The sequence below is a fragment of the Eschrichtius robustus genome, chromosome 5 (assembly GCF_028021215.1).
Source record: "Eschrichtius robustus isolate mEscRob2 chromosome 5, mEscRob2.pri, whole genome shotgun sequence".
Taxonomy (NCBI): domain Eukaryota; kingdom Metazoa; phylum Chordata; class Mammalia; order Artiodactyla; family Eschrichtiidae; genus Eschrichtius; species Eschrichtius robustus.
This window is the reverse complement of record NC_090828.1, coordinates 51726838-51745358: the sequence shown is the minus strand read 5'-3', so window position 1 is coordinate 51745358 and position 18521 is coordinate 51726838. Positions and strand designations below refer to the sequence as shown.

Here is an 18521-nt window from a genome sequence, read left to right as displayed (position 1 = left end):
AGAATCATAATTCATAATGCTAGCTAAAACACAGAGCTGTGCAAATTAGAGGTATTTATGAAGTCTGATGCACATCTTGGATGGTATTAAACCACAAGGAAAAGGATTACTACTTAATTTACATGTAATGGAGAGGCACTGGCTTTTCCCCTTCTTTATTCTATATGGAATTGACATAAGAGGAATTCTACTTTTGAAACACTAATTTGTCGGCAGTGTGGGAGATGGCTTGGGGTAAGTTAAGGGTGAGCCTTGTGCTTCAAACCTGAATGAAAAGGAGACTTTGGGGCCACTAAAAGAAATAAGATGATCTGGATGAGGGCTTGATTTAAAGACTATTATGAATTTGATTTTAACATGTTGAGAATAAAGTGAGAGAATAATATTAATAACTTGCTAAAATATACATGATATTACTATTATTAAAGTAGAAATAAGGCTACTCATAGACTTCATGGGAAATGTGATATTGGGGATTCCTTTTATTTTAAGTTTAATTAATTTATTTTTTTATACAGCAGGTTCTTATTAGTCATCTATTTTATACATATTAGTGTATACATGTCAATCCCAATCTCCCATTTCATCCCCCCCACCCCACCCCGCGCATTCCCCCTTGGCATCCATATGTTTGTTCTCTACATCTATGTCTCATTTCTGCCTTGCAAAACAGTTCATCTGCACCATTTTTCTAGATTCCACATATATGCGTTAGTATATGATATTTGTTTTTCTCTTTCTGACTTACTTCACTCTGTATGACAGTCTCTAGGTCCATCCACGTCTCTACAAATGACCCAATATCATTCCTTTTTATGGCTGAGTAATATTCCATTGTATACATGTACCATATCTTCTTTATCCATTCATCTGTCTATGGGCATTTAGGTTGCTTCCATGACCTGGCTATTGTAAATAGTGCTGCAGTGAACATTGGGGTTCATGTGTCTTTTTGGATTATAGTTTTCTCTGGGTATATGCCCAGTAGTGGGATTGCTGTGTTATATGGCAACTCTATTTTTAGTTTTTTAAGGAATCTCTATACTGTTCTCCATAGTGGCTGTATCAATTGACATTCCAAACAGTGCAAGAGGGTTCCCTTTTCTCCACACCCTCTCCAGCATTTGTTGTTTGTACATTTTCTGATGATGCCCATTCTAACTGGTGTGAGGTGATACCTCACTGGAGTTTTGACTTGGATTTCTCGAATAATTAGTGATGCTGAGCAGCTTTTCATGTGCCTCTTGGCCATCTGTATGTCTTCTTTGGAGAAATGTCTGTTTAGGTCTTCTGCCCATTTTTTGATTGGGTTGTTTGTTTTTTTAATATTGAGCTATATGAACTGTTTATATATTTTGGACATTAATCCTTTGTCCATTGATTCGGTTGCAAATATTTTCTCCCATTCTGAGAGTTGTCTTTTCGTCTTGTTTATAGTTTCCTTTGCTCTGCAAAAGCTTTTAAGTTTCATTAGGTCCCATTTGTTTATTTTTGTTTTTATTTCCATTACTCTAGGAGGTGGGTCAAAAAAAATCTTGTGTGATTTATGTCAGAGTGTTCTTCCTATGTTTTCCTCTAAGAGTTTTATAGTGTCCAGTCTTACATTTAGGTCTCTAAGCCATTTTGAGTTAATTTTTGTGTATGGTGTTAGGGAGTGTTCTAATTTCATTCTTCTACATGTAGCTGTTCACTTTTCCCAGCACCAGTTATTGAAGAGACTGTCTTTTCTCCATTGTACATAGATTAATTGACCTACTTTGTCATAGATTAATTGACCATAGGTGCATGGGTTTATCTCTGGGCTCTCTATCCTGTTCCATTGATCTATATTTCTGTTTTTGTGTCAGTACCATGTTGTCTAGGTTACTGTAGCTTTGTAGAATAGTCTGAAGTCAGGGAGTCTGATTCCTACAGCTCCGTGGGTTTTTTTTTTTCTCTCAAGATTGCTTTGGCTATTTGAGGTCTTTTGTGTTTCCATACATATTTTAAGAGATTTTTGTTCTAGTTCTGTAAAATTGCCATTGGTAATTTGATAGGGATTGCACTGAATCTGTAGATTGCTTTGGGTAGTATAGTCATTTTCACAATATTGATTCTTCCAATCTAAGAACATGGTATATCTCTCCATCTGTTTGTGTCATCTTTGATTTCTTTCATCTGTGTCTTATAGTTTTCTGAGTACAAGTCTTTACCTCCTTAGGTAGGTTTATTCCTAGGTATTTTATCCTTTTTGTTGCAATGGTGAATGGGATTATTTCCTTAATTTATCTTTCTGATCTTTTGTTGTTAGTTTATAGGAATGGGAGAGATTTCTGTGCATTTTGTTTCCTGCAACTTTACCAAATTCATTGATTAGCTCTAGTAGTTTTCTGGTGGCATCTTTAGATTTCTGTATGTATAGTATCATGTCATCTGCAAAGAGTGACAGTTTTACTTCTTCTTTTCTGATTTGGATTCCTTTTATTTCTTTTTCTTCTCTGATTGCCATGGCTAGGACTTCCAAAACTATGTTGAATAATAGTGGTGAGAGGGGACATCCTTGTCTTGTTCCTGATCTAGAGGAAATGCTTTCAGTTTTTCACCATTGAGAATGCTGTTTGCTGTGGATTTGTTGTATATGACCTTTATTATGTTGAGGTAGGTTCCCTCTATGCCCACTTTCTGAAGAGTTTTTATCATAAATGGGTGTTGAATTATGTCAAAAGCTTTTTCTGTGTCTATTGAGATTGTCATATGGTTTTTATTCTTGAATTTGTTAATGTGGTGTATCACATTGATTGATTTGTGTATGCTGACGAATCCTTGCATCCCTGGGATAACTCCCACTTGATCATGGTGAATGATCCTTTTAATGTGTTGTTGGATTCTGTTTGCTAGTATTTGTTGAGGACTTTTGCATCTGTATTCATCAGTGATATTGGTCTGTAATTTTCTTTTTCTGTAGTACCTTTGTCTAGTTTTGGTATCAGGGTGATGGTGGCCTCGTAGAATGAGTTTGGGAGTGTTCCATCCTCTATAATTTTTTGGAAGAGGTTGAGAAGGATGGGTGTTAGCTCTTCTAAATATTTGATAGAATTCACCTGTGAAGCCATCTGGTCCTGCACTTTGTTTGTTGTAAGATTTTTAATCACAGTTTCAATTTCATTACTTGTGATTGGTCTGTTCATATTTTCTATTTCTTCCTGGTTCAGTCTTGGAAGCTTATACCTTTCTAAGAATTTGTCCATTTCTTCCAGGTTGTCCATTTTATTGGCACAGAGTTGCTTGTATTAGTCTCTTATGAGGCTGTGTATTTCTGAGGTGTCTGTTGTAACTTCTCCGTTTTCATTTCTAATTTTATTGATTTGAGTCCTCCTCTTTTTCTTGATGAGTCTTGATTTGAGTCCTCCTCTTTTTCTTGATGAGTCTGGCTAAAGGTTTATCAATTTTGCTTACCTTCACAAAGAACCAGCTTTTAGTTTTATTGATCTTTGCTATTGTTTTCTTTGTATCTATTTCATTTATTTCTGCTCTGATCTTTATGATTTCTTCCCTTCTACTAACTTTGGGTTTTGTTTGTTGTTCTTTCTCTAGTTCCTTTAGGTGTAAGGTTAGATTGTTTGAGATTTTTTTTGTTTCTTGAGATGAGATTGAATTGCTATAAACTTCCCTAGTAGAATTGCTTTTGCTACATCCCATAGGTTTTTGTTCGTCTTGTTTTCATTGTCATTTATCTCTAGGTATTTTTTGATTTCCTCTTTGATTTCTTCAGTGATCTCTTGGTTATTCAGTAATGTATTGTTTAGCCTCCATGTGTTTGTGTTTTTTATGTTTTTTTCCCTGTAATTGATTTCTAATCTCATAGCGTTGTGGTCAGAAAAGACGCTTGATATGGTTTCAATTTTCTTAAACTTACCGAGGCTTGATTTGTGACCCAAGATGTGATCTATCCTGGAGAATGTTCCATGTGCACTCGAGAAGAAAGTGTAATCTGCTCTTTGCAGATGGAATGTCCTATAAATATCAATTAAATCTATCTGGTCTATTGTGTCATTTAAAGTTTGTGTTTCCTTATTAATTTTCTGTCTGGATGATCTGTCCATTGGTATAAGTGAGGTGTTAAAGTCCCCCACTATTATTGTGTTACTGTCGATTTCCTCTTTTATAGTTGTTAGCATTTGCATTATGTATTGAGGTGGTCCTATGTTGGGTGCGTATATATTTATAATTGTTATGTCTTCTTCTTGGATCGATCCCTTGATCATTATGCAGTGTCCTTCCTTGTCTCTTGTTACATTCTTTATTTTTAAAGTCTAATTTATCTGATATGAGTATTGCTACTCCAGCTTTCTTTTGATTTCCATTTGCATGGAATAACTTTTTCCATCCCTTCACTTTCAGTCTGTAGGTGTATCTAGGTCTGAAGTGGGTCTCTTGTAGACAGTATATATATGGGTCTTGTTTTTGTATCCATTCAGCGAGCCTGTGTCTTTTGGTTGGAGCATTTAATCCATTCACATTTAAGGTAATTATCGATATGTATGTTCCTATGACCATTTTCTTAATTGTTTTGGGTTTGTTTTTGTAGGTCCTTTTCTTCTTTTGTGGTTCCCACTTAGAGAAGTTCCTTTAGCATTTGTTGTAGAGCTGGTTTGGTGGTGCTGAGTTCTCTTAGCTTTTGCTTGTCTGTAAAGCTTTTGATTTCTCCATCGAATATGAATGAGATCCTTGCCAGGTAGAGTAATCTTAGTTGTAGGTTCTTTCCTTTCATCACTTAAAATATGTCGTGCCACTCCCTTCTAGCTTATAGAATTTCTGCTGAGAGATCAGCTGTTAACCTTATGGGAGTTCCCTTGTATGTTATTTGTCGGTTTTCCCTTGTTGCTTTTCATAATTTTTCTTTATCTTTAATTTTTGTCAATTTGATTACTATGTGTCTCAGCATGTTTCTCTTTGGATTTATCCTGCCTGGGACTCTCTGCACTTTCTGGACTTGGGTGGCTATTTCCTTTCCCATGTTAGGGAAGCTTTTGACTACAATCTCTTCAAATATATTCTCGGGTCCTTTCTCTCTCTCTTCTCCTTCTGAGACCCCTATAATGCGAATGTTGGTGCATTTAACATTGTCCCAGAGGTCTCTTAGACTGTCTTCATTTCTTTTCATTCTCTTTTCTTTATTCTGTTCTGCAGCAGTGAATTCCGCCATTCTGTCTTCCAGGTCACTTATCCATTCTTCTGCCTCAGTTATTCTGCTATTGATTCCTTCTAGTATATTTTTCATTTCAGTTATTGTACTGTTCATCTCTGTTTGTTCTTTAATTCTTCCAGTTCTTTATTAAACATTTCTTTCATCTTCTCTATCTTTGCATCCATTCTTTTTCTGTGGTCCTGGATCATCTTCACTATCATTATTCTGAATTCTTTTTCTGGAAGGTTGACTATCTCGCCTTCATTTAGTTGATTTTCCGGGGTTTTATCTTGTTCCTTCATCTGGTACATACATAGTCCTCTGCCTTTTCATTTTGTCTATCTTTCTGTGAAAGTGATTTTCGTTCCATAGGTTGCAGGATTGTAGTTCCTCTTGCTTTTGCTGTCTGCCCTCTGGTGGATGAGGCTATCTAAGGGGCTTGTATAAGCTTCCTGATGGCAGGGACTGGTGGCGGGTAGAGCTGGGTGTTGCTCTGGTGGGCAGAGCTCAGTAAAACTTTAATCCACTTGTTTGCTGATGGGTGGGGCTTAGTTCCCTCCCTGTTCATTGTTTGGCCTGAGGCAACCCAGCACTGGAGCCTACAGGCTCTTTGGTGTGGCTAATGGTGGACTCTGGGAGGGCTCACACCAAGGAGTACTTCCCATAACCTCTGCTGTCAGTGTCTTTTCCCCCCAGTGAGCCACAATCGCCCCCCCCCCCCCCCGCAGGAGACCCTGCAACACTAGCAGATAGGTCTGGTTCAGTCTCCTAAGGGATCATTGCTCCATCCCTCTGGGTCCTGATGTGCAAACTACTTTGTATGGGCCCTCCAAGAGTGGAGTCTCTGTTTCCCGAAGTCCTGTCGAAGTCCTGCAATCAAATCCCGCTAGCCTTCAAAGTCTGATTCTCTGGGAATTCCTCCTCCCATTGCCGGACCCCCAGGTTGGGAAGCCTGACATGGGGCTCAGAACCTTCACTCCAGTGGGTGGACTTCTGTGGTATAATTGTTCTCCAGTTTGTGAGTCACCTACCCAGCAGTTATGGGATTTGATTTTATTGTGATTGTGCCCCTCCTACCATCTCATTTTGGCTTTTCCTTTGTCTTTGGATGTGGGGTATCTTTTTTGGTGAGTTCCAGTGTCTTCCTGTTGATGATTGTTCAGCAGTTAGTTGTGATTCCGGTGCCCTCGAAAGAGGTAGTGAGCACACATCCTTCTACTCTGCCATCTTGAACCACAATTTGTCTGAAGCAAAGTCCTGGAGTGACACCCCACTGTGTGCAGCAGATGGCAGGCAGGACACCAGGGCAAGACAGAGCAGCAGTCTTCAGTCAGGGATTCTTAATTGATGTATGCAAAGATGATCCATTGATTTTATTAGTTAAGGTGTTGGTGATATTTTAAAAGATGTAGTTTTATATCACTTAACTTCTTTGACCTGAAAATTATCATTTGGGCCTGAAAAAGGCATTGTGATGATTTACCTTCCATGAGCTAAATTTCATGGAATGCTGGATGGCAACATTTTTATATAGGACTTAGGCATATGACAGACATATGCAGGGTTGATCTTCCTACAGATGAAGTGGGAGATTCTATATTCTATTTGCTTCTTGTACTCCACAATTGATTTAGAATATTAAGTTTCCATTGCTAAGCACATTGAATGCTACAGTACAGTAATTATTTAACTTATTTATAAATATTTCAAAGTGTCATTTATTCTTTAGGGTGAATAAAGACCATGAGTGCAAGATTAGTAGGGGGCCCTGTAGCCAGACTATGAGGGAATCAGAAACCCAACAGGACAAGGGAGGTTCTCCTAAGGGAGGGGGAAAGATATGTAAAGGGAGAGTCAGGAAACCTGAATATAAGTTTGACAAACTTTACAATTTTCCTTACTCTCCCATTTACTTTTCATCAAGATGAAATCAGAGGTCAAAAGCAAGAGACATTGTGTACATCAACTAGTTTATATTTTTCTTGGAGGTTGTTCTTTCATTTGAGGGTGCTGCTCATAGGAGGTCAAAAATACACTTTTAAAAATCAATAACTTACTGAATACACATATGTTCTGGTGTATTGAATCGTACAAGTGGTTGGAGCAGAATTATAGGTTCCTAGGCCACTAAACTCAATGAATTAACCAACCACTTAATTATGCCCCTGGATCTCTGCATCTTTTCTTGGGGATATGCCTGCAGATAGAGAAGCAGAGAAAGTGGTTTCATCAACTTGGAAACACAAGATAGCCTGATGTGCTCAGGCCTGATAGTTTTTGCCCATCTTAGCAATTCCCTTGGGACTTGTTGGGGTTTCTTATTTGAAAGGCCATAACAAAGAACTAGTACAGGCATATCTTGGAGATTTTGTAGGTTTGGTTTCAGACCACCACAATAAAGCAAACATTGCAATAAAGTGAGTTATATGAGATTTTTGTTTCCTAGTGCATATAAAAGTTATGTTTACACCATACTGTAGTCTAATAAGTGTGCACTAGCATTGTGTCTAAAAAAGCAATGAACATATCTTAGTTAAAAAGATACTTTATTGCTAAAAAATACTAGCCATCATTTGAGCCTTCAGTGAGTTGTAATCTTTTTGCTGGTGGAGGGTTTTGCCTCAATGTTGATGGCTGCTTACTGATCAGGGTGGTGGTTGCTGAAGGTTGGGTGGCTGTGGCCATTTCTTAAGGTAAGACAACAATGAAGTTTGCCACATCAGTTGACTCTTCCTTTCATGAACGGTTTCTCTGTAACATGCAATGCTGTTTGACAGCATTTTACCCACAGTAGAATTCTTTCAAAATTGAAGTCAACCCTCTAGAACTCTGCTGCTCCTTTATCAACTAAGTTTATGTAATATTCTAAATCCTTTGTTGTCATTTCAACAATCTTCACAGAATCTTCACCATGAATAAATTTCATGTCAAGAAACTACTTTTTTTTTTTTTTTTTGCTTATCCATAAGAAGAAATTCCTCATGAATTAGAGTTTTATTATAAGATTGCAGCAATTCAGTCACATTTTCAGGCTCCTCTTCTAATTCTAGTTCTCCTGCTATTTCCACATCTGCAGTTACTTCCTCCACTGAAATCTTGAACCCCTAAGTCATCCATGTGGGTTAGAATCAACTTTTACTAAACTCCTGTTATGTTGATATTTTGACTTCTTCCCGTGAATCACAAATGTTCTTAATGGCATCTGAAATGGTGAATCCTTTCCAGAAGGTTTCCAGAAGGTTGCTTTGCTCAGACCCATCAGAGGTATCACTATCTATGGCATGTATAGTCTTATAAAATGTATTTCTTACATAATAAGACTTGAAAGTTGAAATTACTCCTTGATCCATGGCTGCAGAATGGATGTTGTGATAGCAGGCATGAAAACAACATGAATCTTGTTGTCCATCTCCATCAGAGCTTTCAGGTGACCAGGTGCAATGTCAATGAGCAGTAATATTTTAAAAGGAATCTTTTTCTGAGCAATAGGTCTGAACAGTGGGCTTAAAATATTCAGTAGGACTTCCCTGGTGGTGCAGTGGTTAAGAATCCACCTGCCAGTGCAGGGGACACGGGTTCGATCCCTGGTCCGGGAAGATCCCACATGCACCAGAGCAACTAAGCCCATGTTCCGCAACTACTGAGCCTGCGCTCTAGAGCCTGTGAGCCACAACTACTGAGCCCACGTGCACAACTACTGAGGCCAGCACGCCTAGAGCGCATGTTCCACAATAAGAGAAGCCACCACAATGAGAAGCCTGCGCACCACAGCAAAGAGTAGCTCCTGCTCTCTGCAACTAGAGAAAGCCTGCACACACCAATGAAGACCCAATGCAGCCAAAAATAAATAAATAAATAAAATATTCAGTAAGCCATGTTGTCAACAGATGTGCAGTCATCCAGGCTTTATTGTTCCATTTATAGAGTACAGGTAGAGTGGATTTAGCATATTTCTTAAGGGCCCTAGGATTTTCAGAATGGTAAATGAGCGCTGGCTTCAACTTTAAGTCACCAGTTGCATTAGTCCCTAACAAGTGAGTCAGCCTGTCCTTTGAAACCAGGTATTGACTTCTCCTCTCTATCTATGAAAGTCCTAGATGGTATCTTTTCCAATAGAAAGGCGTTTCCTTGCATTGAAAATCTGTTGTTTAGTGAAGCCACCTTCATTAATTATCTTAGTTAGAGCTTCTGGATAACTTGCTGCAGGTTCTACATCAGCACTTGCTTCTTCACCTTGCACTTTTAGGTTATGGTGATGGCTTCTTTCCTTAAATCTCATGAACCAACCTCTGCTAGCTTCAAAATTTCTTCTGCAGCTTCCTCACCTCTCTCAGCCTTCATAGAATTAAAGAGAGTTAGGGCCTTGCTCTGGATTAGATTTTGGCTTAAGGGAATGTCGTGGCTTTTTTTTTTTTTTTAAACTTTTTTTGGGTTTATTTATTTATTTATTTATTTATTTATTTATTTATTTATTTATTTATTTATTTATTTATTTATTTATGGCTGAGTTGGGTCTTCGTTTCTGTTCAAGGGCTTTCTCTAGTTGCGGCAAGTGTGGGCCACTCTTCATCGCGGTGCGCAGGCATCTCATTATCGCGGCCTCCCCTGTTGCGGAGCGTAGGCTCCAGACGCGCAGGCTCAGTAATTGTGGCTCACGGGCCTAGTTGCTCCGCGGCATGTGGGATCTTCCCACACCAGGGCTCGAACCTGTGTCCCCTGCATTAGCAGGCAGACTCTCAACCACTGCGGCACCAGGGAAGCCCCTGTTGTGGCTTTTTTGATCTTCTAACTACACCACTAAAACTTTCTCCATATCAACAATAAGACTATTTTGCTTTCTTATTCATGTATTCACTGGAGTAGCACCTTTCATTTTCTTCAAGAACTTTTTCTTTGCATCCACAACTTGGCTAATTGGCAAAAGAGGCCTAGCTTTCAGCCTATCTCAGCTTTTGATGTGCTTTCTTCATTAAGCTTAATCATTTCTAGCTTTTGATTTAAACTGAGAGATGTGCAATTCTTCCTTTCACTTGAACACTTGGAGGCCATTAAAGGATTATTATTGGCCTAATTTCAATATTGTCCTGTCTCAGGGAATAGGGAGGCCTGAGGAGAAGGAGAGAGAGAGGGGAATGGCCAGCTGGTCAGTGAACGGTCAGAATACAAATAACATTTATCAGTTAAGTTCGCCTTCTTGTATAGGCGTGGTTTGTGGCACCTCAAAACAATTACAATAGTAACTTCAAAGATCACTGATCAGAGATCACTATAACAAATACATATAATAATAATGAAAAAGTGTGAAATATTGTGAGAATTACCAAAATGTGGCACAGAGACATGAAGTAAGCAAATACAGTTGGAAAAATGGCACTGATAGACTTGCTTTATGCAGGATTGCCACAAACCTTCAATTTGTAAAAAACACAGTATCTGAGAAGAACAATAGAGTGAAGCACAATAAATGAGTTATGCCTGTAATTGTTTTTATGCTTTTCTAAATGGTGTGAAATACTCTGATAGCTGTCAACAAGGTGTCAAATCCAGTGATTTAGTGGCACATTTTTTTCTTTTTTCCTTTTTGCATTTTCTGTGAAGCCAAAACAATTTCTATAGTTTTACTTTTTGAATTTATATCCAGTCTCTAATTTTGCTCAAAACCCATTGAATGGACTTCAAGTCTAGTGCTATATTCTCCATAGCAAAAGAAAAATGCTTCTCTTAACTGGCTGCTTTTTAAGCTTCATGGTTGTATTGGTAATGTGTTTTAAAACCTATGTTCAGTCAAAGGCTTTAAGTGACTGTCAAATAAAATATTTCATAGTCAATGGCTCTCTGATACTTGACCTTGGAAAAATATGGAACTTAACATAGACCTGGAGGATAACAAATAATACCAATTCCTCACATTTGTATCATGTCTATAATGTAAAAAGACCTCTCACATTCATTGTATCATTTTGTTTCTCATAGCCATCCTGGGGAGGAGACAGAATGGGTATTAATCCCTTATTATAGGTAAAAGGTGAAGGCTCATATCCACCACTGCTGGAAAGATAGAAAGCTAATGTTTACACTTGGGTTTTCTGAAGCCAAGTCCAATTATCACTTACTTGGCATTATTAGACTTCTTATGTTTGCCCAATGTATATCAAATACTTTCTTTAACAAGAAACATAAATGTGTACATTTTTACTGCAGCTGAGGGAAGCGATGAGTTCTGGACAGACCTTGTCTGATTTGCCTCAAATTCCCTAGAATAACCAGTAGATCGTGTGACGTATTACATAATTTAGATTCTTAGTACATTCTAAAGGAATGAAGGAATATATTTTCAAATGTCTTTATAAACGTGATGTTTCAACTGAGATAAAAAACCTGTCATGGATAAACAATAAGGTCCTAGTGTATAGCACAGGGAACTATATTCAATATCCTGTGATAAACCATAATGGAAAAGAATATTTTAAAAAGGATGTATATATATATAACTGAATCACTTTGCTGTACAGCAGAGATTAATACAACATTGTAAACCAGCTATACTTTAATTTTAAAAAACCCTGTTATCTTGGCTAGATCCATAGCAAGAAGTTATTTATTAGCACTGTGGGTTCTACAAAGTGATAGTTTCAGGTGGTTATGTGAGGATGAGCAAGAATAAGAAGAAGCATGGAAAAACCATTGCAGTCTTGTCAATTTCTAGGGCATCTGCATAGATACATAGATCCAGTTAAATAGCTTATGTCAAAAACATTCAGAGCAAAGCATAAACCAAGGGGTTTCAGATTCATTGCTGTATCTACCTCTAAAAGGCTAAAATATGGGGTATGGCTAAGATAATTAAGGGTACTGAGAGATTCATTTAGTTAGTTGAAAGCGTAAAAAATGGATTCCTGCTGGAATCAATGTCATATTTTAGTATGTCTCGTAAAAATAAACTTGTTTTGTTTGTAAAACATAATCGTTGTTAGTGCAAACTCACTTATTTTGACATTTAACTCTACATTCTCCTGTTTTGCTAAATATATTTCTGAAGGGGATTTAAAAGCCAATTGGATGAAGGTAATAAAAAGGTACAAACTTCCAGTTGTAAGACAAATAAGTACTAGGGATTTAATGTACAACATGTTAAATATGGTTAACACTTCTGTAGGTTATATATGCAAATTGTTAAGAGAGTAAATCCTAAGAGTTCTCATCACAAGAAAAAAAAAAATTTATTTCTTTAATTTTTGTATCTATATGAGATGATGGGTGTTTACTAAACTTACTTCGGTAATCATTTCATGATGTATGTAAGTCAAGTCATTATGGTGTACACCTTAAAATTATACAGTGCTGGATGTCAATTATATCTCAATAAAACTGGAAGAAAAAGTCATTTACTTTTAAAAATCCAGAGAAAATCTAAGATTCCATTATTAAATTTGATTCCATTTTAAAACTCAGTCCTATATTAATTTGTTATTATCTGAGAGGATTTTCACAGTTGAAGAGATGAGGCAATGCAAGCAGAGATGTTTTGATTTTATAATAGCCCATATTAACACATATACTTTCCTCTCCTTTGGGCTGTAAGTATCTTGCCTTATATGTTAAGGTCATTCAAGCAAAGACTGTCATTTCTGAATATTTTGGGGTTACATAAATGCCTATTATTGCCAAGAGTCCTATCAAAGAACAAAACAGAATGAAAACCTGACACCTCCTCACTCTAACACACTCTGAAAAATGAAGATCACAAAAACATTCCAAGCAGCATGATGCTATACCTATTCCAAGACTTGACCTTTTGTGTTGGATGTATTTTAATCTCTAGTAGTCAGATATCTGAGTCACTGTCTACCAGGCTCTGAGAATGACAGAGGAGCTAAGTAGCCTCACAAAACAAAGTGCCTCTACCCTGAAATTCAGATGTCAAAAATCACTGCATGCCAGGAGTTTCATTAACAGTTATCAGTCACCTTTCTAGAAAATTCAAGAATAAGGTAGTGAACTTCAAAAACATCAGGCCTCAATTTCATTGAATTCATGATAGTCTTTGGTTTTAAATCAATAAAAGACGGGTAATACAAGTCATGGTATTATTTGGAGATCTAACAGTAATTTTCAAGAGTTTCTGGGATTTATTAGAGTTTTTTTTTTTTTAGAGATTTTTGTTTAAGTCACTAGTGAAGCACCTTCATTCTGATATATTCCTTTTTTAAATTAAGGAAACATTTATGTACAAATCTTAACAGTATAAGTCATGAACACACTTGTGTAACTAACACTCAATAAAGATAAAGAACACTTCCATCACCCCCAAAAGGTTCCTTTACCCTCTTCTAGTGAATCCTACCCCATATAGGCAGGCCCCCATTGTTCAGATTTCAATCACCATGGATTAATTTTGCCAGTTTTTGAACTTCATATAAAGGGAATCATATAGTATCCATTTTTTTGAGGTTCACTGTGGTTCATATCATTGGTCCATTTCTTATTGTATGACATTCTTTTGTATGACTATACTATGATTTACTTACGCATTTCTATTTTTGATGCACATTTGGACTTTTTCTAATATCAGGCTATCATAAGTAATACCATTACAACTACTCCTACATAAGACATTTGGTGAGCATAAGCACTAATTTATGTAGGTTATACATCTATGGGTGGACACGCTGGGTCATAGGGGATATTAAGTTTAACTTTAATAGATGCCAACCAGTAGTTTTCCAGATGGATTGTAATGATTTATACTCCCACCATCAATGCCTGAGACTTCCAGTGGCTCCACATCCTCAGTAACACTTAATATTGTCAGTCCTTTTAACTTTAGCCATTCTGGTGAGGACGTAGTGGTATCTCATTGTGCTTTTAATTCGCAATCTTTGATAAGTAATGAAAATGAGCATACTTGTACGTACTTACTACCCATTTGTGTGTTTTCTTTTATGAGGTGTCTGATCAAATTGGGCTGCTTTTCTTTTTATTACTGATTTGTAGCAATTCTTTATGCAATATGGTACAAGCCTGTGGCCAGATATTTGTAGTACAAATATTTTCTCTCAGTCTATGGCTTGCCTTTTCTTAATAGTATCTTTGGAAGAGCAGAAGTTTTGAATTTTGCTTTTGTCCACTTCACAAATTTTTTCTTTTATAGGTAGTGCTATATGTGTCTTCACTAAGAAATATTTGCTTACCCCTAAGATTAGAGAGACATTCTCTTGAGTTTTCCTGTAGTAACTTTATAGTTTTGTGTTAAACCTGTGGTTAATCTTGAATTTAATTTTTATACATGGTACAGGTAGAGGACAGGTAGGTTCCTTTTCTTCCATACATATAATGTGTTGTTCCACTGCTATTTGTGGACTTCCCTTTCCCCATTTAGCTGTTTTGGTGCTTTTGTAGAAAATCAAATGATCGTCTAAGTATGGAACTATTTCTGGAATCACTATTCTATTTTATTGCCTATTTGTCTGTCCCTATGTCAGTAACACACTGCCTTGGTTACTGTAGCTTTATACCAAGTTGTGTAATAAGGAAGTATAAGTCCTTCAACTCTTAGTCTTTTTCAAAATTATTTTGGCTATTTTAGATTCTTTTCCATGTAGATTTTAGGATCAGCTTTTCTTTCAGCTTCTATAAAGAAGACTATTGTAATATTTAATAAGGATTGTGTTAAATATATTAAACAATTTTGGAAGAATTGACATCTTGGCAATATTAGATCTTTCAATCCATTAACATAGTATATCGCTCCATTTATATAGGTCTTTAAAATTTTTTTCTCAACAATATTCTGTGGTTTTCTGTATCAAGGTTTTATATGCATTTAATTAATATATTCCCAAATAGTTTACTATTTTTATGCTATTATAAATAATATTGTTTTTAAATTTTCATTTTCAAATTTTTTGCTGCTAGCATACAGAAATACAATTGATTCAACAACCCTGATAAACTCATTTATCAGTTCAAGTAGCTTTTAACAGATTCTTTAAGATTTTCTGTGTAGATGCTCATGTTTTATTTATTTTTATCCAATCTATTCTTTATTTCCTTTTATTACCTTATTGCACTACCTAGAATTTCAAATGCAATATTGAATGGAAGTGGTAAGAGTAGACATCCAAATCTTAGAATGAAAGTGTTCAATATTTCACCATGAAGTATTGTTAACTATAGGCACCTTTTGCCAGGTTGAGAGAGGTCTCCTATTTCTAGTTTGCTGAAAGTTTTTATAATAAATGTCTTTTGAATTTTGTCAAATGCTTTTTCTGCAAGTATTGAGATGATAATAGGATATTTTCCCCCCTTTTTTCCTCTTAATATGGTAAAGTACCTAAATGATTTTTGAGTACTAAGTCAATGGAGGTCATGATGTGTACCCTTTTACTATATTGCTGAGTTGGATTTGCTAATATTTTAAGGAATTTTACAGCTAGGTTAATGACAGATATGGGTGTACAATTTTCTTAACTTGCAAAGGCTTTGTTAGTTTTTGTCAGGGGCTATATTGACAATTTTCCCTCTTCTTCCATGTCATGAAAGAATTTGTGTAAGACTGGAATTATTTTTTCCTGAAAAGTTTGAGAGAATTCACCCTCTCTCAGCTGAACTGAGAATTAAGAATTGAAATGAGAATTAAGAACTGAAGCCATTTAAGCCTGGAATTTTCTTCATGGGAAGAGTTTAAACTACAGTGTTTAAAAACAGATACATGGATATTCAGATTACAATTTTTTTCTTGTGTCTGTTTTGGTAATTTGTATCTTTGAAATAATTTGGTAATTTCATCTGAGTCATTAAATTTATATTGTGTATAACATTCTTTATCCTCTTGATATATATAGATCTATAACGATATCTCTTCTTTCCTTTACAATTTATGCTTTTTTTTTTCTCTTTTTGATCCTGCTAGTAATTTTATTTTATTTTTTTTAGACAACCAACTGTTGCTTTTGTTAATTTTTGCTATTGTTTGTCTTGTTCTATTTCACCGATTTCTGCTTTTATATTTATTACCTCCTTCCATCAACTTATTTTGGTTTAATTTTCTTAACTTTTCTTAGCTTACTTAGTAAGGTAGAAACATAGATCATTGATTTATACGTTCTTTTCTAATATAAACATCTAAAGCCATAAAATTTTCTCTTAGCATTGCTTCAGCTGCATCCCACAAATTTTCATATGTGGTGTTTTCATGGTCATTCAATTAAAAATATTTTAATATTTCTTCTTAACCCAAGAAAAGTCATTTTATCTTTTCCTGGTTCTGCTTTTTTCATCTCTAATGTGAGAATGTTGTTATTAAAGATCTCTAAGTCTATTTTATATTTACCATTGTCTGATGATTGGTTGAGTAACTAAAATTATAATTTTCAATTGGCCATAGCATGAAGCTTGCCTTTAGAATAGAACAGATTTTAACATTTGGTCTTTTATTTTTAAGCACAAAATGTATTAAAATATTTTTTAAAGACATTTTTAATGTGAAAATATTTGAATTTCGAAGATGTTACTTAGTAACTTTCTCTAGGACTATGTAACGTTATTTCAAAGTGAAACCATATACCTATTGACGATAGGAGATGAAAACCATAGTCATCTAACTACAGTAATGTATTTGGTCTTTATGTTTTCAGAATAAGTAAAACATTAAAAAATAAAGATTAAAAATAAAGAACAATGTTGAGAAATCACATAATCTGAAAATACAGAAGTTAAAAAAGAGCTTCTCTAAACGGGACTGTGGCATCATAAATAATGTATCTGATCTTTGTTCCTAGTTCCTGGCACAAAGGTTCAAAAACCCATGAAATTTCCTGAGTGATAGGAGACTCTTTGTTATGCTAATTATGTGACTCATGGCATAAGACCCCTTAGATTGCTTCAGGATAGGACTGCTCACCAGAGAGACCAATCACATGATTAGAGGGTTGGAATATTGGGGCAGTGTCATCTGGGAGGAAAGGAGGGCTGGAAGTTGAGTTCAATCATATGGGCAATTATTTAATCAGTCATGCCTATGTAATGAATCCCCATAAAAACTCCTTACACCAAAACTCAGTGGCACGTTTTGGTTGGTGAACACATTGATGTGCCAGGAAGGTGACACACCCTGACTCTATGGGGAGAGAGCGTGGAAGCTTCATGTCTGGGACCCTTCCAGACCTTGGCCTATGCACTTCTTCATTTGGCTGTTCCTGAGTTGTATTCTTTATAATAAAACTATAATTGTAAGTAGAGCACTTTCCTGAGTTACTTGGCTCATTTTACTGTAGTACCCCCAGTGGGAGTAGAAACAGAATAAGGACACCATAGAGAAAAAAAACATATACTTGTTGTAGAGAACACTGGTCATTCTCCATATTGATGAAATAAAAATTCACATTTTAAGGCAAGACAAGAAAAATTTAAACATAGTTTTTTGCTCTGCCCATCTGGGCCTCTTCCTTCCCCTCTAGTGTCCATTGTGCATCTGCATTATGCATTAACCAAACCTCCCCAATGGCAGAAATACCTGCTCAATCATAAAGATCAATTTTTTTCCTTCTGGCACCAGCCATGTAACTCCTTAGAAACTAACATTGCTTTTTGCAATCTTGTAAGGGGTCAAGAAGACCCACTGCTCACCTTGTATGTGCAGACGTCTTTGGTGCACTTTATGTACAATGCCAATGCATCATTTCCCTTAAAGATAGCGACTGGTGCAAAACAGACTGGTCAGATGACCTGGAGAGATACTGGGTCACACCTAATGGAAGTTCTTAACTTAAGTACTCAATTATGACCTTAGTACTTGTATTCTGCCTATTTTACAAGATTATTGTTTCTTGCATTACCAAATGTGTGACTGTGATAAAATTAATGATGATTAGGCAACTTGCAACAATTGACCAAATATACAGTTCTATAAGATCAATGGTTATAATAGTGTAACTCTAGATATGGGAAGAAGCAACAAGAGGGAACCATTTCCTGAACCATAAGAGACTAGTTTGACAGGCGTTCCAGAGGTTTTTGGCCACTGTTAACAGGGTTTAGTCCAGTAATAGTACATTGAGTGGCCTAACAACGAAATTCTTGCCTAACCTGGGAATGAGTATTCCTAGCGCCATGGACCAAATTGGTCATGAAATGCCTCCCAAATCTTGGTCGAAATTAAGACCTAAAGGTAAGGGATTGTAAAATAAAGAATGTTGCCCACCATCCAGTTCTACAAGAATCAAGTCATTAGGCACTGAAGTTGCTGACTTACAATACACCCTGAAAGGAATTCAGGGTGAAGATCAGGATGTGGTGCTTTGTGCTGGGGGAAAACTGACAGAACTGGCCTCCAGATAGTTAGATATTTTCAGGA

At 36.3% G+C, this 18521-nt stretch overlaps 1 protein-coding gene across 3 annotated transcripts in view; it reads right to left on the bottom strand.

Annotated features, from left to right (window-relative positions):
- The window catches only part of PDE1A (phosphodiesterase 1A), a 266854-nt gene that overhangs the window by 39183 nt on the left and 209150 nt on the right, over positions 1-18521 (bottom strand). The window contains exon 11 of one of the 3 annotated variants that reach the window (XM_068544827.1): positions 9922-10273. The exons of the other annotated variants lie outside the window; for them this stretch is intronic. Within the exon in view, the coding sequence (XP_068400928.1) occupies positions 10241-10273 (33 nt within the window). The 3' untranslated portion in view covers positions 9922-10240. Of the gene's footprint in view, positions 1-9921; positions 10274-18521 lie in introns of those variants that run through there. 3 annotated transcript variants of the gene reach the window in all.